At 43.5% G+C, this 24,021-nt stretch overlaps 1 protein-coding gene across 1 annotated transcript in view; it reads right to left on the reverse strand.

The window, feature by feature from the left end:
• GUCY2F (guanylate cyclase 2F, retinal) overlaps window positions 1–24,021 on the reverse strand; it is a 173,165-nt gene that overhangs the window by 55,971 nt on the left and 93,173 nt on the right. The window contains exons 11-14 of the mRNA XM_073547535.1: window positions 15,914–16,062; window positions 13,491–13,654; window positions 9,527–9,719; window positions 2,865–3,039 (exon numbers count right to left, since the gene is read on the reverse strand). Coding sequence (XP_073403636.1) covers window positions 2,865–3,039; window positions 9,527–9,719; window positions 13,491–13,654; window positions 15,914–16,062 — 681 coding nt within the window. The remainder of the gene's footprint in view (window positions 1–2,864; window positions 3,040–9,526; window positions 9,720–13,490; window positions 13,655–15,913; window positions 16,063–24,021) is intronic.

Consider the following 24,021-nt stretch of genomic DNA (forward strand, 5'->3'; position numbering starts at 1 on the left):
AAAATTGCTGTTCACAGACATCTCCATCCAATCTAATTGAGCTAGAGCTAGTTTGCATTAAGAATGGGCAAAAATGTCAGCTTCTAGATGTGTAAAGCTGGTAAGGACATACTCCAAAAGACTTGCAGCAGTAATTGCAGAAAAGGTTGTCCTACAAAGTGTTAACTCAGGGGGGTTGAATACAAATGCCTGTCACAATTTTCAGATTTATATTTCTAAAATATTTAGAACACCATTTCCATTACATTCTACAAATACTTGCTACTTTGTGTTGGTATCACATACAATCCCATTTAAAGACATTAAAGTTTTTGGGTGTAATGTGAGAATAATAAAACATTTATATAACAAAAAAATAAATTGTAAAAAAATAACAATTCATAACTTTTTATTTTAAAAATTTTATGCCAGATTTTAGCGAAATGCTGAAAAAATTGTGGGTCAAACAGCAAACTGTAATTAAATCAGTATTTTCTTAAAATGTAATATGTGTTTAGGGACTAATGGTTTCAATAATGGACTGGTGGATGGGACTCTGGGAGTACTAATGGTCCATAAATTAGCAGGTGAAAAAAAGTTGCAATGTCCATAATGAAGCATGCCATGATTTTTTTTCTTTTGGACTCCATTTGATAGTTTGTATATGCCTTATATGTATGAAATCAGAGGCTTATGGAGATACAGTTGTGGCCAAAAGTATTGACACCCGGGCAATTCTGTCAGATAATACTCAGTTTCTTCCTGAAAATGATTGCAAACACAAATTCTTTGGTATTATTATCTTCATTTAATTTGTCTTAAATGAAAAAACACAAAAAGAATTGTCCTAAAGCCAAATTGGATATAATTCCACACCAAACATAAAAAAGAGGGTGGACAAAAGTATTGACACTGTTCGAAAAATCATGTGATACTTCTCTAATTTGTGTAATTAACAGCACCTGTAACTTACCTGTGGCACCTAACAGGTGCTGGCAATAACTAAATCACACTTGCCAGTTGACATGGATTAAAGTTGACTCAACCTCTGTCCTGTGTCCTTGTGTGTACCACATTGAGCATGGAGAAAAGAAAGAAGACCAAAGAACTGTCTGAGGACTAGAGAAACCAAATTGTGAGGAAGCATGAGCAATCTCAAGGCTACAAGTCCATCTCCAAAGACCTGAATGTTCCTGTGTCTAACATGCGCAGTGTCAACAAGAAGTTTAAAGCCCATGGCACTGTGGCTAACCTCCCTAGATGTGGATGGAAAAGAAAAATTGACAAGAGATTTCAACGCAATATTGTGCGGATGTTGGCTAAAGAACCTCGACTAACATCCAAACAAGTTCAAGCTGCCCTGCAGTCCGAGGGTACAACAGTGTCAACCCGTACTATCCGTCAGCGTCTGAATGAAAAGGGACTGTATGGTAGGAGACCCAGGAAGACCCCACTTCTTACCCCGAGACATAAAAAAGCCAGGCTGGAGTTTGCCGAAACTTACCTGAAAAAGCCTAAAACGTTTTGGAAGAATGTTCTCTGGTCAGATGAGACAAAAGTAGAGCTTTTTGGGCAAAGGCATCAACATAGAGTTTACATGAGAAAAAAAGAGGCATTCAAAGAAAAGAACACGGTCCCTACAGTCAAACATGGCGGAGGTTCCCTGATGTTTTGGGGTTGCTTTGCTGCCTCTGGCACTGGACTGCTTGACCGTGTGCATGGCATTATGAAGTCTGAAGACTACCAACAAATTTTGCAGCATAATGTAGGGCCCAGTGTGAGAAAGCTGGGTCTCCCTCAGAGGTCATTGGTCTTCCAGCAGGACAATGACCCAAAACACACTTCAAAAAGCACTAGAAAATGGTTTGAGAGAAAGCACTGGAGACTTCTAAGGTGGCCAGCAATGAGTCCAGACCTGAATCTCATAGAACACCCGTGGAGAGATGTAAAAATGGCAGTTTGGAGAAGGCACCCTTCAAATATCAGGGACCTGGAGCAGTTTGCCAAAGAAGAATGGTCTAAAATTCCAGCAGAGCATTGTAAGAAACTCATTGATGGTTACCGGAAGCGGTTGGTCGCAGTTATTTTGGCTAAAGGTTGTGCAACCAAGTATTAGGCTGAGGGTGCCAATACTTTTGTCTGGCCCATTTTTGGAGTTTTGTGTGAAATGATCAATGTTTTGCTTTTTGCTTCATTCTCTTTTGTGTTTTTTCATTTAAGGCAAATTAAATGAAGATAATATTACCAAAGAATTTGTGCTTGCAATCATTTTCAGGAAGAAACTGAGTGTTATCTGACAGAATTGCAGGGGTGTCAATACTTTTGGCCACAAATGTATAGAAGGACCCAATAGTTGTCTATGGGTGTTGCAGTGTATTTCTGTACAACGCCGCTCATGCATATGAGGCTTTACTTCACTACTTTATTCCCAAAGCAGCCACATTACTTTTGCGGTTGCCCTGCCATTTTCCCAAACACTTGAATGGCAAATCTGCTTGGTTATATGGCAATACCAGACCAGCGTATCCATCATGGAATTTCCATTTATGTGCTTTAATAACCTTTGCAATAAACCCTGCTGAAGCTGCAATTGTGACTTTATTATTTGGCATGTTTCAAAAAAATAACTAAGAAAAGGCTGAATATAATTTTTAACAGCATCACATAAGACGATAAGGTATTTACTAGTGTTTCATAGATTTAGGGTACATTGGCTAATGCTGTACTTTTTACAATAATAAATGGAAATATGTATATCCGCTACATGACATATGATTCTAAGAGATATTAGGTCACGTAAGAATTAGAGGTAAAGAAGGAATAATATATACTTTACATTTCACTAAAGTGATAGACACATACAGTATGGATGTAGATAATATTACCAGAATGCAGGCCTATACGTATCCTAACGGGGACATCAGGCATGTGCCTCATTTTAAAAGATCCTACAGAACTAAGGATATCCAGGGACATGTTAGCAATTTCTGCTGCATGCCTATTTTCGTTTCTTTTGGGAAGCCCTGATGCGACCATATAGGCATCTCCTATAGTTTCTACCTGTTATCAGAAAAACATAGAGAAGAGTCCTTATTATTTAACACTAGTACTAAACTAGTCAGTCATGGAACAAAGGTACAGATGTGCCCACCTTCTCCTTTTCTGCAGTTGCTCTATAGTTTAGATATAGCAGAAAACTGCAGCACATCAACCTGGACAGTGAAAGCAATAAAAGCATTATTCACCAACATCCGTAACGTTTCAACCTTGATGGCGGCTCTTTGTGAGGTCTTGTCTGTATATGTTTCTTGAATAACCGTTTTATAGCCTTCACTGTCCTAGTTTGTGTGCTGCGGTTTTATTCTATGTGTATATGGGGCCGAGACCTGACATTGTGAACGACACAGTGCCATTCAGTAAAAATCAAATATGTGCATTAGAGTTAGTGCAAATTGAGTCACACATCCAAGTTCATCCGCCCCGACAGTGGTTGGTGGCCGCTGGATTAGAGCAAGTCAACCACCTATTCCTGACAGCATCAACCATGATGTTGTACCAGATCAGCTAATCAAAATAAGAGCCACAGATGCTGTCTGGTAAGAGGTTGTTCTCAGGGATCCCATTTACCAGTCACAGACCACTGTCATCAACAAATAAAGTAGCACTCTGTACCGCTATAGCATGAAAACATGAAATATATGAAATATGAACTGCATTACTGCTCTAGAAAATAGGAAAACACCAGAAAACTTAGCGCATAAATTGGTCAATTCATGTATACCTAGCAGCCGCTATAAGGTGATTCTCTTTGCTGGGAACCTATCCAATGTAGGATCCTGCCTACCCACATAGATGTAAGCTTCAGCTTAGGAGAGGATTCACATTAGATAAAATCATGCTTTAGCGCTACAGGGTGCAACTTTATTTGTTGATTAAATATGGAAATGGATACTCCTATTTGCACCTGTTTTCTGTTTTGAAGTGACGGTCAGTCTTTTGCTATTTACAAACCACAGTCAAGGTGACTGGATTGGGATGTACATATTGATTCTCATCAACTCTAATATTGCATTACACAAATACAGTATATCTTTTTAACATGGAAGCCAGTAGTTGACAAATGGCAATGGATAGCATCTGTGGAGACATCCATTATATCCATTTTTTCCTTGCTCAGCATGGTTTGGGAGACCCCACCCCTCTCCTGTGTGACATGCACATAAATGAGCTGTCTTACACCACAAGCCCATATGCTGGGAGGCGCCTTTCTGTATCCTGTTCATTTAGACACTGTTCACATGTTCAGGTTTTAAATATATTAGATAGGGACTGCTTCGTGAAGGGTTACCGTGATGTGGTGAAGCGGCTTGGTATACATTTTTTGCAAAAAACGTATCGACTAAACACCCTGTATTTGTTATACAGCACTTGCTGATTACTGTCATGTTTTTTACTGCAGAGTATTTTTGCAAATTTGCCATTTTGTGTTTTCTTGTTGTGTTTCAGCCATTGGGTGGTGTGAGCATTGTCTGACTGACTTGTTCACACTTGTGCATGTCACATACGTTTTTAATCCGTTTTTTCCTTGCTCAGCATGGTTTGGGAGACCCCACCCCTCTCCTGTGTGACATGCACATAAATGAGCTGTCTTACACCACAAGCCCATATGCTGGGAGGCCCCTGTCTGTATCCTGTTCATTTAGACACTGTTCACATGTTCAGGTTTTAAATACATTAGATAGGGACTGCTTCGTGAAGGGTTACCGTGACGTGGTGAAGCGGCTTGGTATACATTTTTTGCAAAAAACGTATCGATTAAATACCCTGTATTTGTTATACAGCACTTGCTGATTACTGTCATGTTTTTTACTGCAGAGTATTTTTGCAAATTTGTCATTTTGTGTTTTCTTGTTGTGTTTCATCCATTATATGTAAACTCTTTTCATGTATATTTAAAATTTAGCATCATGCACCTCTGGATATGTGAAATTCTAAGAAAGGAAATGTCTATAATAACGCATTTGTACACCACTTTTAATGCTGTAGCTTTTGCACAGACAAGAAGAAATGTATCAAAACTCCCATTGAGAAAGCACACACAAAACGCACGTTGGGGCCTCCCCTTGGACTCTGTACCTCAACTTTGTCCCAGGTATATACTGATTTTTTTCCAGTCAATGTCATTATGGTTTATATTGCATTAAGGATTCCTATTTTTTTATTTTTGACTGTGTCATCAATTATTTTATGTGGCTTTGATATTTACTGTATGTACCATTATTGCTATATACTTCCCTATTCTTTTATGGTGCATCTTCCACCTGTCATGATCCATGCTGGATCATGACAGATAAAAGCACATGTAACCTTTTTTTTTTTCTTAAGCTGTGTGCTTAAGTTTGGTTTTGCCCCCAGTGGCCATTAGGATTATTACACAGTGGTGTCTTTTGCTCTAGTTTGCCCCCGGTGGTGGTGAGCGTTATTGCACATGATTATGAATCAGGTGTGATTGCTGGCTCTTACCTATAAAAGAGTGTCAGGTGGTTGCAATCACTGTTGGTGATAGTGTTCATTTCAACCATCCTTGGTGGAGGAAGGATCTAGAGAGAGGCCTGGCAGCTCAGTCAGAGCCCTGGTGTGGAAGGAGTCAGAGGGAATTTCCTTGCAGCTCTGACAGAGCTTGGTGGCAGCTATTCAGGAGGAAAGCTACATTCTGGTGGTGGACTCTGTTGCTGGGAGCAAGAGCAACTGAGCAAAGCTAAGTGGTGTTTCCCTGTTTGTATTTTTCCCTGGTGTGTATTAGTACAGCGGTGGGGCCAGCAGGCCGTGTCACACAGGACAGTTTCACGTCCCGTGTCTTGTTTCAGTTACCGGCCTGCTGGTCGCGTCACACAGGACGGGTCCTCGTGACATTATCACCAACCTTAACATTTTTGTCTGGTGAGCCATGGGCCAAGTGCAGACCGGTGAGCAGTTGCTGCTGCCCCTCACTGAAGTTAGTGAGGAGCTGAATGATGTGTTTCAGCAGCACCTGCAGCGGAATTATGGGTCTGAGGCCTATCCTCTGCCTCTACTAGAGGGTCCATATATGGCTTTGGCGAGGATGTGCCGTGGAGTCCCTGCTGGGGAGGAAGACTTGCTTATACAGGCGGACGTACCCAGGCAGGTGGGTGGAGTCGGTGTCCCCATGGTGCTGCCTGGTGTTCCCCAAGGTGAAGAGGTACGTCCCTGTAGTGAGCAGACTAATGTTTAGTCCTTGGCACTGACGCCGAAAATTCTGTACTGTCAGAGAAGCCGTGCCCCACTGGTCGTGTGGAGGAAGATGACCTGGGAGTGTATATTTCCTGCTCGCCCTCAGAAGGTACTATGTCAGCAGAGGTGATGGTTGGCGAGGTACCTGAGGGCATACCGATGCTTGTGAACAGTGGAGCTGAAGTCAGTCTGGTGGATGCTCAGTTTGTCCAGACTCATGGTATGAGGTGTGAGACGCCGGACAGACCCATAAGCGTCCAGGCCATTGACTCTGTCCCACTGAGTCAGGGGGGGATAAACCAAGTCGTAGAAGACATTGTGCTGTATAGTGAACATCAAGACGAGTCCCAGTCATACTACGTCTTGGAGGGAAATCCAGCACCTATCGTTGTGGGCCCCCCTTGGTCTAAAAAACATACCCCGGTCTTAGATTGGCGGACTAGGGAAGTAGTCAGCTGGGAGCAGTCGTGTGAGGGCTGCTTCCTAGGGGCTACTGTCCCTGCCATCTCTCTTCAAGCATCCCCTTCCTCTCCAGTGGGATTAGCGGAGGTGCTGCAGGAGAGTAGGGGCAAGGCTCAACCCTCGCCATTAGCCAACCCTGAGAGGCGCAGACCTCGTAGTAGTAGGAGTTGGATGGTGGTGTTTCCCTTGGTGAATTGTGGGGGTGTGAGTGTGGTGACACAGGGGGACATCTCTATTGTCAGTTCCAGAAAGAGTTCACCCTATTTTGACAAACGAATGTGTTGCAATAAATGTTCAGGTCAGGACCTGTGTGTGAACGAGCATGTATGGGTGGCCACCAAAAACATCCAGTGGAAGTGTGTTGCGGGGGTCTGGAATTCTCAGGTGATCGGGCCGTATCTGGTGTAGGCTATCCAGGGCCCGGAGACTTACCAGCTGGAGTTACCCACATACTTACCCAAACACCTCTCGTTCCCCAGATCGGCGCTTTGGAGAAGGGTGGTGCCTCCGGAACATACGTTGCCAATACCAGCAGTGCTCGTTTGTCATAAACCTGAAGTGCAGGTAGCTGCTGGGGTGAACTCTGGACCTGGGCATCCCCGCTGTAGGTGGTTCCCTAATGAGGAGCGGCCTTGAGGGTCCAGAGGCCCCTCATTAAGGGGAGGGTACTGTCATGATCCATGCTGGATCATGACAGATAAAAGCACATGTAACCTTTTTTTTTCCTTAAGCTGTGTGCTTAAGTTTGGTTTTGCCCCCGGTGGTGGTGAGCGTTATTGCACATGATTATGAAGCAGGTGTGATTGCTGGCTCTTACTTATAAAAGAGTGTCAGGTGGTTGCAATAACTGTTGGTGATAGTGTTCATTTCAACCATCCTTGGTGGAGGAAGGATCTAGAGAGAGGTCCTGGCAGCTCAGTCAGAGCCCTGGTGTGGAAGGAGTCAGAGGGGATTTCCTTGCAGCTCTGACAGAGCTTGGTGGCAGCTATTCAGGAGGAAAGCTGCATTCTGGTGGTGGACTCTGTTGCTGGGAGCAAGAGCAACCGAGCAAAGCTAAGTGGTGTTTCCCTGTTTGTATTTTTCCCTGGTGTGTATTAGTACAGCGGTGGGGCCAGTGCCTGCACCACCCAGCTCCCTAGCAAGGGATAGGTGTAGGATGAGCTAGGGTGACAGGTATCCTGATCGGCGCCCGGTGCGGAACCGGCCTAGGGAACTGTTACCTTCACGCTAGGCAAGGTGGAAGTCCCAGAGTGGACCCTCTGGACCGCGGTACCGAGGGGCCCCGGACGAGCAACCAGGTGGACCCGACCCCTATACAGGGACCGTTAGGAGCAGGTCCGGGGATTCGGATGCCGCGGTAGCCGGAACCAAGAGGGGCGGCTCGGAGCGTGCTGGGGAGCTAGGCCCGGGTAGGCGAACTGGAGTAGGACGGCTGGAACGAACCACGGGCAGCGGGACTGAGACTGGAGTACGGACCACAGAAGGAAGGCTGGAGCACAGACTACAGGAACGGAGGCTGGAGCACGGACAACAGGAACGGAGGCTGGAGCACGGACAACAGGAACGGAGGCTGGAGCACGGACAACAGGAATGGAAGCTGGAGCACGGACAACAGGAACGGAGGCTGTAGCACGGACAACAGGAACGGAGGCTGGAGCATGGACAACAGGAACGGAGGCTGGAGCACGGACAACAGGAACAGAGGCTGGAGCACGGACAACAGGAACGGAGGCTGGAGCACGGACAACAGGAACGGAACCTGGAGCACGGACAACAGGAACGGAGGCTGGAGTACGGACAACAGGAACGGAGGCTGAAGGGAGCACAAGGCAGAGAGGTTAACGCAAGGGGGCCCAGGGTGCTAATGGAACATTAACGATCAGGCGCCTCCACTAAGGGAGGGCGGCCTGATATAGACAGGGGCCCACTCCCATTGATCCGGCGGTGCTAGCCGGTCAGGGCACCGCCGGAATAGTGAGTCAGCCAGAGAGAGCCGGCCGCGGCCTAGGACGCATGCGCAGGAGTCGCATTGATGTCACAGGCCACGGACCGGCCAGAGGAGGACGCTGCCGCCGGCGCTGGGAGGAGGAATGCTGCGGAGCCGACAGGTGAGTATGGAGGCAAGCGGCAGAGTGCGCGGTGGAGACCGGAGCAGGGCGCGCGGCGGTGGTGGCCGTAACAAGAACGTTAGGAGTGTGAGGGACACTGACTCAGGGGAGTGCAGGAGGTCTCCACGTCCCCATTCCCTATCGCAGGGCCCACCATTGTAACTGTTTCCCCTTCCCCCTTGTCTTGTTGTTTTAGTTGCCGGACTGCGGGCCGTGTCACACAGGACAGTTTCACGTGCTGTGTCTTGTTGTTTCAGTTACCAGCCTGCTGGTCGCGTCACACAGGACGGGTCCACGTGACACCACCTGGGGAATGGGTGTTTCTGGATTCCTCTTCAGTAACCCTCGTCAAATATTGTTTCATATGTCTGAATATTTTTATATTTTTGTTTATATAAATAAAAATGAATTTTTAATATTATTTGACTACAGTACTTCAGTCTGTTGGACATCTTTAGGTTTAGTATTTGTCGAAGTGTATTCTTACATTTTCTCCTTACATTAAGGAGGATCATGTTGTTTTTGTTGACAACATTCTCCTAGCCAGATTATTGTGGTTTTTCCCTGTAATCTTTATTAAACTAAATATTGTGGTCGCATTGTGCAAGAAATATGTTTGCTTGCCTCTGATCTGCACTTGCCATTTAAAACTATTCTAACCTTATGGGTAAAAATAATTTTTGTTAATTTTTTTTTAATATTCAGGAATATTCATTCTGACTCACCTTATAAACATCATGATTTCCTATCACAGCGTCAAACAATGTATAGAGGTCATTAAGAAGGTCGACCACCTCAATAGGCTCACTCATTGCTGATATCGTGGTAAAACCCACTATATCACTGAAGTATAAAGTAACCTCATCAAACCCCTCTGGCTCCACTGTGCAGCCCATTTTTAGTGCTTCTGCAACAGATCTGAAAGTAAAGCAGATACAATCAGCACAAGAAGACGTAGTCATAGTGTGTGCACAAACTGTAACAATCTGACAAACTATAAGGCAACATACTCATGAATTATTAAACCACCATGCAATGTAAAGCAATATGATTTTACCTGAAGTTATAATTCAAGCTGATATTGCACTTTAATAATCAGAAGCACCTTAAAATATGTATAGACTGATGAATACTATGTAGTTAACATAATGAGAAAACAATGTACGCCATATAGTGACAGCCTTAGTATGTGCTCCATAGTGAGACTACTAAGACTAGCATGACAGGTAAGACATAATTAAAGGGAACCTGATATCAGGATTTACCCCTAGAAGGTATTAGAAGAATTTAATTATCTCCCTAATACCCTCTTTAATGATGCTTGTATTATCCGTAAATGTTAAGTGTATGTGTTAAAAAGGACGGCTTAAATGTCCTTTCAGTCCCTGCAATCGACTGCAGTCAGCGGACGATTCCGCATCCAGCAGTGACTGATATCCTAGCATGTGCAGGGACAGCATAGTGGAGGGAGGATGACCCCCGCGGAGTGTCCAGGCCGGAACCAAGGGGACTGCCATCTGAGTTCCTAAGGAAACAGTACCCAGGGAGCAGAAGAGGAGAGTGGACTGCTGAGAGTGACAGGACAGCAAGGGGAGGGGCGAGTATAAAAGGGACAGGGAGCACGCAGGGGAGTCAGTTGGTGATATGTCAGACACGGAGCAGGAGGCGGAGGGGACATGAGCGAACGAGGAGGACACAGACAGTTCAGAGAGGAGACCAGCAGCAGAGGGTAGATACGCAGTGGCCCTCAGGAGAGAGGCGCCGAGCTTACCGACAGGAGACTGCCTCTTCACCCCAATCTTGGGTCACGATCTGCCCCCGGTTGTCCTCTGCCATTACCGCTGCCCCTCCCGGCCACTGCCGTCCCACTTTAGCCTGCGGTTGCAGCCTGCCTGCTGCCACCCACAGACGCTGCCGTGTCACTTCAGCCCGTGGTTGCGGCCTGTATATCACCGCTCACAGCTGCCTTTACCCCGCTGCAGTCGGCAGATGGGGCCAAGACTGCGACACAACCCTGCTTGAGTACAAGAGTCCCATTGAACTCGCTAACAAGCGCAACCCCGCTGTTACTACAGGGGGTTACTTCATCGCAAGACTCCATCAGGGCCTGTTGTGCCCCAACTCCTCCTGGGCACTGGGGCGCCCAAAGACTACTCCAAATCTTCAGCGGCTGGGCCCAGTGGCTGCATCGCCAAAGCAGCCTCACCAAAGATGCCAAAGCAGCCTCATCAAAGACGTCAAAGCAGCTTCATCCGCAACGCAGCTCCAACAGAGACGCCGAGGGACGTCAGGACGGATAAGTGACATTATAAAGTATAAGGACCCGTAGACGGCCATACCGCGGCCCCATAGTCACCGGCCTTGGCCGGGTTAGTCGTGTTCTTTTCAAATAGTGTTTGGTTGTACTGAATCCCTGCGAGGACAACTTTGTTATCCCTTTTTGGTTGCTTAGTATAGCCCTAGTGGCTTCAATTTATAAAAGTTTGCTTTCCAAAGTTTAACCAGTCTCGCGTCTCGTCACTGCATCCTGCGAACCTGCTGTTACCTACACATGGAGAAAGAGTTGAGGGATATGGAAACACATGAAGCAGCGAACATGGACACTGACAGTGGCAAACATAACATTGGTGCAACCTTTGCAGCCACACAGGGCCTCAGGACATAAGGGTGCCCATTTCCACCTGCAATTGTAGAATGTTTGTGTTAGGAATGGCGGAACGCACTAAATAAAAATAATAATAAAGTGCGTTCGCCGCTCGGGGTCCACCGTGCAGTAGATGATATGACTGCTGCTAAGTGGTGGCAGGCAAGCAATATGGCGGAAATGCGCACGTGGGTTAAACGTCACCCAGGTGTGCAGAGCAATCTCTGTTAAGTCACAGAGGTGCAAACAAAGACAAATACAATAAGGCTGAGGCTGTTGGATTCACAGTACTCATAGTAAATGCACACACAGTATCTGGTCACAGGAGCAGGGCCAAAGACAGCGGAACTGCGTCCGTCTAGACCTACCGTGCGTACGACGTCGCAACTGCGGGCGCCAAGGAGGGCTGCAACTGCAGCGCAGCGTAGGACACTGCCGTTAGATGACAAAGCTAGTACGCAAGTGCAATGTTGGACGCTAGCAACTGTGAATGATGTAGTAGTGGCGCGCTGGCGCTGACTCTAAGCTTAGTCCCTGTCCACATACGTAATATCAGAGGGAAGGGGTTTCAAATGAGTCATTCATCAGAATCATACTTCCATCATCATTCACACAGTAGCAACTAGAAGCTTCCAGATCTCCGAGATGGACCAATGAGATCTGGAGCAGAACCTGAGCACATGACTCCTGATCTTCAATGGGAAATCGTCTCATGAGCATGCTCAGTAGGAGGACAGAGGGACTGGAGACTGGACTGGACTGGAGAGGGCACATACATTGTGCTTGAACAGGGGCCCTCTACTGTTTAGGTCCATCAGTGGGACAGTGTATGTTTTTCAAGACCCACTGGGTGAATGTTTTGAGCAGTAGCAAACTACCAGTGCAACCAGGATAGTTGGTGAAGCCTCCACGGTTGAACGCTAGGTCTGGTATCACTACCACACGGCAGTTATCCACTTCCTCCACATCCTCCTTAATGAACATGACTTCATCACTAACAACAACAGGGGAAAATGTTGTATCCACTCCACACCATTAATCTTTTCGTTCTTGCAAGTTAAAGTGCTGCTAAGCAGTTTTACAGCTTGTTAACATTGGCGAACAAATCCATAAAGTGTATGGAATCTTTCCTGCGGTGTTGGCACTCTGGTCTGGCATTGTGTTAGGTGACAATGCACAGAATATTGTGACCACCTTATGTTTGTGAAAGCCCATTGAAGAGACTACTAAATTTGTTATTGTCTCATTAACAATGTCATCCTCCTCATTTATATTGAAATGACACAAGCATGCATCAAGGGATGGAGAAAGAACAGCAACATGTACATTTTTATCACCATTCTTTTGGCTGTTGGGGATCCTCATGGTCAATGTTACATGCAGTGGGGTGTGGAGAAGGTGAAGGAGGATGAGAAGCAGCCAGTGATTGTGGAGGGCAACAATGAGTTATACCAGACACAGGCAGAAGGTGAAGATGATATTGTGAAATTGATTATAATAACCCAGACTATGGCGACCAACAATGCAAAAAGTGAACCACGTGGGCCCTAGTTCAGGTCGGTGAGCATTAGTAGCTATGTGCTTGGGGGCTGACAGGCGTATTGTTAGCATGAAACAAAGGGACGCTCGTTAAATAGCCATGCTTTTAGACCATTGCTATAAAAACAGAATGGGGGGGGGGAATTTCCGGCTTCTGAAAGGGACTCAAAATCTGCACATTATCAGGATACGCTCTGTTTAATGCCTTGGCTGTATATTAAGAAAATCCTCAAGATTTTAGGAAAGTTTTGGGAATCACATTGCTGTCATAACATTTTTTTTTTGCTGCGAGTTTTGTACAAGCTACAGCACAATCTGCAGAAGTGAAGCATATAGTGATGATCATCATAGCACACAATGCAGGTATTTGAACCTACAGAAAAAAATGTAACAGAAAAACAAGTTATTTATAGTTAATGTCAGTTTTCCATGTGTATACATTAGCTTCCATGTGCTAAAACCATTCAGAAAGTCTGCATAGTGATAAGCCGTGTATAAATACTTACAGAGGTAACATTTGTGTTAAGAGCTTCTCTGTTTTCTGTTTCTCTATCTCTAGTTCCTCTGTCCTTTCTCGTATTAAGTCCTCAAGGTTGCTGGAGTATTGTTCCAGCATGCGCAGCATGGAATCAATGATGTTTGTTTTCTTCCCTTTATTGATATTTTTAAACTGCAATTTAAAGAGATAAAATAACAAATTTACAGTTCACAAACCGATTCCTTCACATTATCAGTATCACATAATTATAGGAATATAACGTTTACCTTTGCCCTGGTCTATTCTGACATGTTTTCGGAAGTAATAATGTATTTACAATGTTTATCTACGAGTATTACAAACACTGTCGAGTGGATGGGCTTTATAAACGATGAGCTCAAAACCTGCATATCCCTAAAACCTGTATTCTAATTTTACATACAATATGGAAGCTGGAGAACCATTTGGCGAGGTCCATTCACTGCACAGTTGCTGCAGGCTAAATTTATACTAGCACTTGTCTGTTTCTTTTATCCAGAAAAAAACATGAAAACAAATGTTTTCTGAACAAAGTCTTAGTCATATCAATGCCTTCCAGTTGTGTGAAGAAGACACCGTGTTCACAGCCATTTTTGTAATATCGTAATGGCTCTACAATGTTAAAATGTTATTTCCCAGCAATCCCCAGATCTTTGGGACCCTAAGGACGATCTTCTGGAATAAAGAAACGAATGAAGCACAGGTCTGTATTCAACCTCCGCTGCATTCACTGTCTATGAGACTGCTGGAAATAGCCCAACTCTGTCCTATAGACAATGAATGGACAGAGGACAAGATTGTGCAGCTGCACTCCAGTCATTTTCTATGAGGCTGCTGGAAATAGCCCAGCTTCTGTCCTATAGACAGTAAATGGACAGATGACAAGATTGTGCAGCTGTACTTCAGTCATTGTCTATGAGACTGCTGAAAATAGCTGATCTCTGTCTTATGGACAACGAATGGAGCAGAGGATGAGGTTGCACATTTCCACTCTATTCACTGTCTATGAGACAGCTGGAAATAGCTGAGCTCTGTTCTATAGACAAGGAATGGAGCAGATGTCGAGATTGTGCACCTCAGCTCCACTGATTGTCTATGAGACTGCCAGAAATAGCTGACCTCTTTTCTATAGAAAATGAACAAGAGCAGAAGTGGAGGATGTGCATCTTTGCTCCATTAAGGGTAAGGCTGCAAAGCCCCATTCTCAGGGTTCCAAAACTTAGATTTTGACCCTGTGATAGAACCTCCAACGATCAGCAAGTTAGAGTTATAATTCATGAAAATGGAGCACGTGATTCATGAATTTGGCGCAAAGTAAAAAATTGGCTTTTTCCTGTCTTGAATAGTTTTTGCCTCTAAAAAGTCACAAAAATTGTACCAAAACACTGGGAAGGGGATTACAGTGAGATTTCACCAAAATTTTACGACTCTTAAAAAAATTGCAACTGATGAATTTGCTGAAAACATCTGGAATTGCCAAACTTAACTCATAGAGCAAAAAAAGAAAAAAAAACAGGTGAGCATATATAAAATAGATTTAATAAAAGGAACAAACAAAATAATGATTTCGGAGCAAACAAAAAATGTGTGAATCACAGAATACTAAAAACAAAAAAAGGCACAAAGACAATGATGAATCAGGGTATATACAGTATGCACAAAACAAGTGAACTGTTTTCAATTTTAATTATTTTTTGCTCAAAGAATTAATTTTTATCAATAATTCATTTTTAAAAAAGGACATAATAGTGTAAATTAAACAGTGCAAGTAAAAATAAAAAGTTAACAGTTCGCAAACTGATTCCTTCATGCTATCAGAATGACATTAGTTATCAATAGGAATTAACCTTTAGCTGTGCCCCCGCTTTATTCTGACATTTTTCAGGATGAAAGAATATATTTAATTTTTTTTTGATCTATAACATAAAATGCCAATGGATCGGCTTTCTCCAAAACAAGTTGAACTGTTTTTTCACTTTTTTATTTTCGCTCAGAAAATTGATGTCTTTCAATTAATAATTTTTAGTAAAGTACATAATAGCGTAAATTAAACAATGCCATTAAGTAATACAATTTGCCCTGCCCTTTGGGGAATATTTTCATAGGAGCACTAATATGGCACACAGAGAAGAAGGCCCATCTGCCGAACAACACTGTCACATTTTGGGGATTGATTGCATCACAAGGAGCGCTTTATATTGACCATGGCATTTAAGGGGTCAAACGGTAGTGATCGGATCTCTTCAACTCAATGTGTTATATTATACAGTTAGTTGCTCTTAGAAATTTAACACAATGCAAAAATTATTTCTGATGATCTTGTAAATTAAAATTATACACGTTTTTCTAATGACTCAAGTTATTGAATGTATATCACCTGCAGGAATGTTTACTAAGAAATAGGCTGCTCACTTGATCAAATATTTCATCAAAAGTATTACGTCTGTGCGGCACTTCATTCCAGCACTGTTTCATGAGCACAATGCACTCCATAGGTGCATGGTCAGGAGACACCACGGGGCGGCACAAAGGAGGAGGCTTCTTAATCATTGGGATGATTTCTGAAATACAGATGGAATTGGCATTTTCAATATGTTAGATAAAAGCAATCTACAATGAATCATCTCATAGAAATCCCCCTTTTAAAATGTGGTTTCAGGAACAATCAGGAGGTTGCTCCAAATTTTACTCCTAGGTAAAGCTGTTTTTAGTTGCAGAGGTGCAGCTAGCCCGGAATTGGGATATTATGTTGTGGATATTTAGGTAACTAGAGAACAAAGAGGGTACCCCAAAAAATATATGTACGAATGTGATCTGCCTGTCACATACCGAAAAAGTACAAATATATGTAAGAAAAGTATGTATAGACAAGGATCATCAAAAATAAAAATAAAGTTGGATCTAAAATGGCCAACTTCAAAATGGCCACCATGGTCACCACCCTTCTTGAAAAGTTTCCCCCCTCCCATACACTAATGTGCCACAAACAGGAAGTTGATATCACCAACCATTCTCATTTTATTTAGGTGTATCCATATATATGGCCCACCCTGTATATTTAGATAATAGCCATCCATGTAAGTCTACAATTTCATAAAGGTAATTTGTCACCAGGTTCTTGTCATCTAATTTGAGAGTAGCATAATGTAGAAAAACCCTAATTCCAGCAATGCATCACTTACTGGACTGCTTGCTGTAGTTTTGATATCACTGTTTTATAAGCAGGAGATTATCACTAGAGGACTAGTAACCCTGCTACCATGTAGTCCTCCATATTCATGAACTCTGGATAACCCCACCCCAATACTCATTGGCATGTTTATGCCTAATGCACAGTATACACAGAAAGCTACCAATCAGTTAACACCTCTACTAGTGTTGAGCATTCCGATACTGCAATATCGGGTATCGGCCGATATTCGCGGTATCGGAGTTCCGATACTGAGTTCCGATACTTTTAGAATATCAAATACCGGAATCGGAAGTTCCCATAATGCAATGAGCCAGTATGATTTTATTCAGCCAATGAGGAATCCTAAGAAGTGTGGGCACATCCTGTTATGCATGTTAGGCATCTTAACTAATGGCATGGCTGTGATTGGCTGCTGAAATGATGTCATGATGCACTATAAAAGCCGCCGCCATGCTGGTTTCACTCTGCTGTGAATGTACTTAGGGACAGGACGCTGCTGTTCTGACTCTGAGGGACAGTTTGAGCTAGCGATTTGCTTTATTGTGCTTTACCCAGGCTACTTTAGCAACCGCTGTGTGAGAAGCTTTCTTTTGCCTTGCAGCGCTGTTCACGGCTATCTGCGAGGTCTCTGTGTGTGTGTGCAGCTCACGCTGTAGTGTGTTCTGCAGCCACCTCCGGTTGTAGTCCGCTCAGCGTGCGTCACTGCCTCATACATTGCCCTTTTTTGCATTAGTGCAGCTCATTTTTCCAGATTTCTCCTATTAGTGTGGTTCCATCCGTATCCAGCTAGATTGCTTGCAAACACTATATACGAGTAGATAGAGGAGCTTTTCTGCAGCCTTGCAGCGCTGTTCACGGCTGTCTGTAAGGTCTCTGTGTGTGAGTGCAGCTCACGCTGTAGTGTGTTCTGCAGCCACCTCCGGTTGTAGTCCGCTCAGCGTGCGTCACTGCCTCATACATTGTCCTTTTTTGCATTAGTGCAGCTCATTTTTCCTGATTTCTCCTATTAGTGTGGTTCCATCCATATCCAGCTAGATTGCTTGAAAACACTATATAGGAATAGATAGAGGAGCTTTTCTGCAGCCTTGCAGCGCTGTTCACAGCTATATGCGAGGTCTCTGTGTGTGAGTGCAGCTCATGCTGTAGGGTGTTCTGCAGCCACCTCCAGTTGTAGTCCGCTCAGCGTGCATCACTGCCTCATACATTGTCCTTTTTTAATAGAAATAGAAAGAAATAGCCAGCTCACCAGAGATCAAGCGCAGAAACTCGGAGCTCCGTGCGGACCAACGTCATAAACCATGGAAGGAAAGTTCTGCTCCAGCTGCTATTAAAATCTTCTTTAATGAAAAGCCATTAAAACATACAATGGTGAAGACTCTCCATGTAACCACACCACAACAGAGATGACAGGCTACGCGTTTCGACCAGACGGTCTTTGTCAAAGCCATGTTTGAAATTTGCCTTAGATTAGACATATATATGTAGCTTAACGAATAAAACATCATATAAAAATCACATGATCACATGAGCCAATCCAATTGGACACATGTAATTAAATACAAAATCTACATAGAAGGAAAAAAAAAAAAAAAAAAAAAGTTTTTTTTCCTCTTTTGAAAAAAAAAAGAAATTCAACAATAGTGCAACAATAGATCATGTCTCTTATTGAGACCGTTTGGATGTCTAGTATTTAAATGGTATATCCAAAATGCTTCCCGAGTAAGGAGACATCGCCTGATGTCTCCCCCACGGGATGACAGGTTTACTTTTTCTATTCCCTGAACTTTAAGGTGTGATGTATTGCGGGCATGGCAATCAATAAAATGTTTGGAAACTGCTGAAACATTCCGTATAAAATTATTTGTATTGCTAATATCATTTAAATGTTCCCTTATTCTTATTTTTAGCTGCCTCGAGGTGCAACCAACATAGGATAAATCACATTGTTCACAATTAATTTTATACACTATGTTGCTAGAATTGCAATTGATATAATTTTTTATTTTAAAACATGAAGTATGATCATTATTAGTGAATTCCTGAGAAATTTGGGCATATTTGCATATTTTACAAATGTTAGCTCCACATTTGTAAAAGCCCTTCACCGTTAACCAGTTTTCTTTAGGCTTGTGATGTGTTAGTGAAAACATGCTGGGGGATAATATACTCCCTAAAGACGGTGCTTTTCTTGACACCACATTAATTCCTGATGATAAAATTTTAACCAATTCATTATCCTGGTGCAGAATGGGTAGAAACTTGTGAACAATATTTTTTATAGATGTGAATTGCGGGCTATACTGGAAACATATATAGGGTTTTTTTCCCATAGTTATTGCCTTTTTTTTCCCTTCTGTGCTTGATGCCAGCAAGTCATTTCGATCTTTGGTTTGCACTATTTTTTGTGCTCTAGTTAGGGTCCATTTTGGATAATTGCGATTTATCAATTTATTGGTAACATGTGTAAATTCCTCTTGCAAGGATTCTTCTGAGCTGCAATTACGTTTAACTCTGGTGTATTCACCAACAGGGACTGACCTGATTGTATGTTTTGAATGACTGCTCCTTGCATGTAGCACCGTGTTCCCACTGTATGGTTTATGGTGCGTTTTGGTATGAATGACCGCACCATCTGTGCCACTCAAACACAAGTCCAGAAATGCAATATTGTTAGAACTGTAGTTATACGTGAATTTTATATTATAGTTATTAGAATTAATATATTTTATAAAATCTGGTATGGCAGAAATATCTCCACCCCAAATGATGAGGGTATCATCGATATATCTACCATACCAGATTAATTGCTTTGAAAAAGGGTTGGCAATGGAATATATATATTCCATTTCCCAAAATGACATTACAAGATTTGCAAGGGAGGGTGAGAATTTAGTTCCCATTGCAACTCCTCTAAGTTGCAAAAAAAATTCTCCATTGAACGTGAAGAAATTATGTGACATAAGAAATGCAACTACTTGTAGAATATAATTTTGCAGCTCAGATGAAAAATTGCAATATTTGACAAAATGGAATTGTAATGCTCGTATGGCTATATCATGGAAAATGCACGTGTATAATGAAATTACATCACAAGTTAGCCAACTATATTTGGATGACCAAGTTTTTTTGGAGAATGCCCCCAAAACCTGTTTGGAGTCCCTGATGTATCCAGGGGTGCGCTGCACTAAAGGTTGTAACAGCGAATCTACCCACTGACATAAATGCTCATTATTTGAGCCAATGCCCGATACTATTGGGCGCAAAGGTGGAATACCCTCAGATTTATGGATTTTGAGGACCCCATATATTATTGGCAAAATGGGATTTTTTACCTCCAAGTATTCTGCTTGACTAGCTGTTAAAATCCCCAAACTGGAACCTTCCTTTATTAGAGCACTACTTATTTCCTTAAATCTTATTGACGGGTTATGCGGTAGTTTTCTATAGATGGTGCTATCTGATAATAATTCCATCATTTTTTGATAATAATCAGTGGCATTCAATACCACTACCACTCCTCCCTTGTCTGACATTTTAATGACTAAATCAGCATTGTTTTTCAAATCCTGCAGGATTTTGTGCTGATAATTTGAAAAAAAATTTTTGTTGTTTAATTTATCTTTGGATTTCATTTGATCATATAAATAGAACAAATCCCTCTCTACCATATCCTGAAATTGTTCCATGCAACTAGATCTCATTTGCACTGGGTAAAAATACGGATTTTTTGTCTCAAAAACATGTGTCTGTTCACATTGATCATTGCTGGAAAGGGAATGTTCATCTAGATCCTGCAGAGTAACCAGTGCTAACTGTTCCTCAAAATTCATGTCCACAAACTCATTGTTAGCATCTGAGGGGTGACTAGATAGAGGGACACAATCTGAATTATCAATGTCAAAAAAATGTTTTTTAACTGTCAAGTTGCGAATAAATTTATTAACGTCCATAATGGTGGAAAACAGATCAAAATCTCGATCAGGGACAAAATTGAGACCCAGTGATAATATTTGGGTTTGTTCTTTGGTTAGGATAATTGAAGATAAATTGAGGACATTATTGCAGCTTTTTATTGGTGCCAATATTTTTTTCTCCGAGTTGTAATTCCTTGTGTTCCTCCGGTGTTTTCTGCCTCCACGCCTCTGACGTTTTTTGAATAATGAAGATTACGTCTGGACGCACCTGGAGTGATCTCATTAGACGAAACATCAGATATGCTTGAAAAATTGTCAGAGGAATCCAACTCTGATGAAGTAAAGGAAACATGAGATCTTGGAATTCTGGTGGAGTTTCTGCGCTTATTGTGAACATGGCTTTGCTTCAAGATAGATTTTGGGGTTCTATTTAGACCCTTCCATTTTCCCTATTCATACACCATATTGGTAGAATAGTCATTCAAGTCTCTTGTGATCTTTTTTTTCTTTCTATCCATAATTTCATCTTCCAATGTTGACACCTTTTTGTTCACAGCGGTCACTAAAGAGTCAAATTGTGGTAATGTTTTGTATTCCACCATTGAAATGTTCAATAGACTCAATTCCTCTTGTATTTCCTTCAATTTCTGATCTTCATATTTTATTATTAATTTCATTAAATTTGCCGAACAATTACTCAATATAGCATTCCATTCATTTTTAAACTCATCTGAGTAAACAGTAGTAGGCAGTTTTTTTATACGTAAACCTCTTGGTATCATGTCCTTTGCAATATAGTTATTTAAGGTGGCATGATCCCACCAGATTTTAGTTTCCAATATAAGCAGCTTTTCAAATTTGTTGAGTCTGCGAGGTCTCTGTGTGTGAGTGCAGCTCACACTGTAGTGTGTTCTGCAGCCACCTCCGCTTGTAGTCCGCTCAGCATGCGTCACTGCCTCATACATTGTCCTTTTTTGCATTAGTACTGCTCATTTTTCCAGATTTCTCCTATTAGTGTGGTTCCATCCGTATCCAGCTAGAATATTTGCAAACACTATATAGGAGTAGATAGAGGAGCCTCCACTTCGGCACACATTGGGAGCATGCCTCTTCCAAAACCCAAAACGGGCGCTCCCAAGACTTGCAGTGCCTGGTCCTTTTTTGACACAGCTGTAGATGACATTTGTTTTGTCAAATGCAAGCTGTGTAATCAGAAAGTGAAAAGAGGGAAAAGTGTCAGCAACCTCAATACCACAAATATGTGGAAACATGTGCGGACCAAGCACGTGGTTGAGTTACAAAGACACACTGAAGACCTAGGTCAACCTACAGCACCACCTACCACCTCTTCAGCTCGTGTAGTAGCCTCTTCCTCCAGCTCACACACAGCTGGTTCGGCTTCCTCACAGGATCGCCGTGGAAGAACCTCTGGAACTGTTGTACAGAGGCACAGTGTCATTCCACCCACAGCACCACGTACCCTGTCATCCTCACACTCCCAGGCCAGTCTACAGACATCGGTAGCACAGGCATGGGAGAAAAGGCGCCCATACTCGGCAAACTACCCCCGAGCACAGGCTCTGAATGCTGGCATTGCAAAACTACTGTCCCTTGAAATGCTCTCATTCAGGCTGGTGGAGACTGACACCTTCCGTAACTTCATGGCATTGGCAGTCCCACAATACAACGTGCCCAGCCTCTTTTATTTCAGCAGGCAAGCCATCCCTGCCCTGCAAAAGCATGTGGAGGGAAAAATTAAACATGCGCTACTAAATGCCGTCAGTAGCAAGGTCCACCTGGCCACCGATGCGTGGACCAGTAACCATGGACAGGGACGATATCTTTCCCTCACTGCCCATTGGGTAAATGTTGTGGAGCCGGGTACAGATCTTGAGAGTGGCGCTGTACGTGTTCTGCCAACTCCAAGGATTGCAGGAATCAGTCTGTACACATTGGCTCCTCCTCATACTCCAGTTCCTCTGAATCAGCGCTGCAGGAGCCGTCACAGTCTACCTCCACATGGACCCGTGAACGCTTACCTGTTACGACCGATATGAGCACAGCCGTGGCCAAACGTCAACAGGCCGTATTGAAATTAATTTCTTTGGGGAATCGAAGCCACACAGCGCAGGAGCTCTGGAATGCCATCAAGCAGGAGAGCGACGTGTGGTTTGTGCCAGCGAATTTCCTGTCAGGCATGGTAGTGTGTGACAATGGCCGAAATCTGGTGGCAGCTCTGGGCCTAGGCAACCTCACTCACATCCCATGTCTGGCACATGTGCTCAACTTGGTCGTGCAGAGTTTTTTGAGGGACTATCCAGATCTTGATGCACTGCTGCACAAGGTCCGCATAGAGTGCGCTCACTTGCAGCGTTCCAGCATGGCAAGATCGCGCATTGCAGCTCTGCAGCGCTGATTCCGCCTTCCAGAACATCGCATCATATGTGACCTACCCACCAGGTGGAATTCAACTTTACATATGTTGGAGAGGTTGTGTGAGCAGCAGGCAGCAGTAATGGAGTACCAGCTGCATCAGGCGCAAACAAGTCGCACTGCGCGCCGGTCACACTTCACCACCACTGAGAGGGCCTCTATGAAGGACATCTGCCACGTTTTGTGTGCCTTCGATGATTCCACCCGGATGGCGAGTGCAGATGATGCACTAGTCAGCATGACTATCCCCTTATCTGCCTGCTTGAAAAAACACTGCAAGCACTAAGGGAGGAGGTTGTGGAAGAGATGGAGGATAAGGAGTAACATATGCCATCTGCTTCTTGACAGTCTGCGCAACGTGGTTCCTCACAAAGGCCTAGGCAGGGGACACTTTGTGAGGAGGATGAGGAGTCAATGGAAGAGGAAGACATCTGTCCAGAGAAGGGAGGTACACAATGCTCTAGTAGTCAGTATGTAGAGCGAGGGTGGGGTGATGCAGAGCAGGCAGAGATGATGCCTCAAGCAGGGGACAGCGTTTCTTGGCCAGTTGGCAGTCTGCAGCACATGGTTGATTTCATGCTGCAGTACCTGAGAAACGACCGCTGCAACACCCACATTCTCAACACGGCTGATTATTGGGTGTACACCCTCCTAGATCCTCGCTACTGGGACAACTTACAAAGCCTCATAACACCGTTGAACCGGGAGCGTAAAATGCAGGAGTACCAAGACACACTGGTGCATTCCATCATGTTCTCCATTCCACCCGAGAGCAGTGCTGCTAGTTCTTTACAAAGCAGCTCAGTGCGTAGAGACAGTGGAGGAAGCTCTGCACAAAGAGGGAGCAGAAGCAGCTCCTCAGCACAAGGCAAGACCAGTATGGCCCAAATGTGGCAAAGTTTTGTGTCCCCGCCACAAATGTCTACACCATCACAGACGGCTCCAGTCAGCAGGAGGCAACGTTTCCGTCAGATGGTGAC

The sequence above is a fragment of the Dendrobates tinctorius genome, unplaced genomic scaffold (assembly GCF_039654945.1).
Source record: "Dendrobates tinctorius isolate UK_male_01 unplaced genomic scaffold, ASM3965494v1 ptg000154l, whole genome shotgun sequence".
In the NCBI taxonomy this organism is placed as follows: domain Eukaryota; kingdom Metazoa; phylum Chordata; class Amphibia; order Anura; family Dendrobatidae; genus Dendrobates; species Dendrobates tinctorius.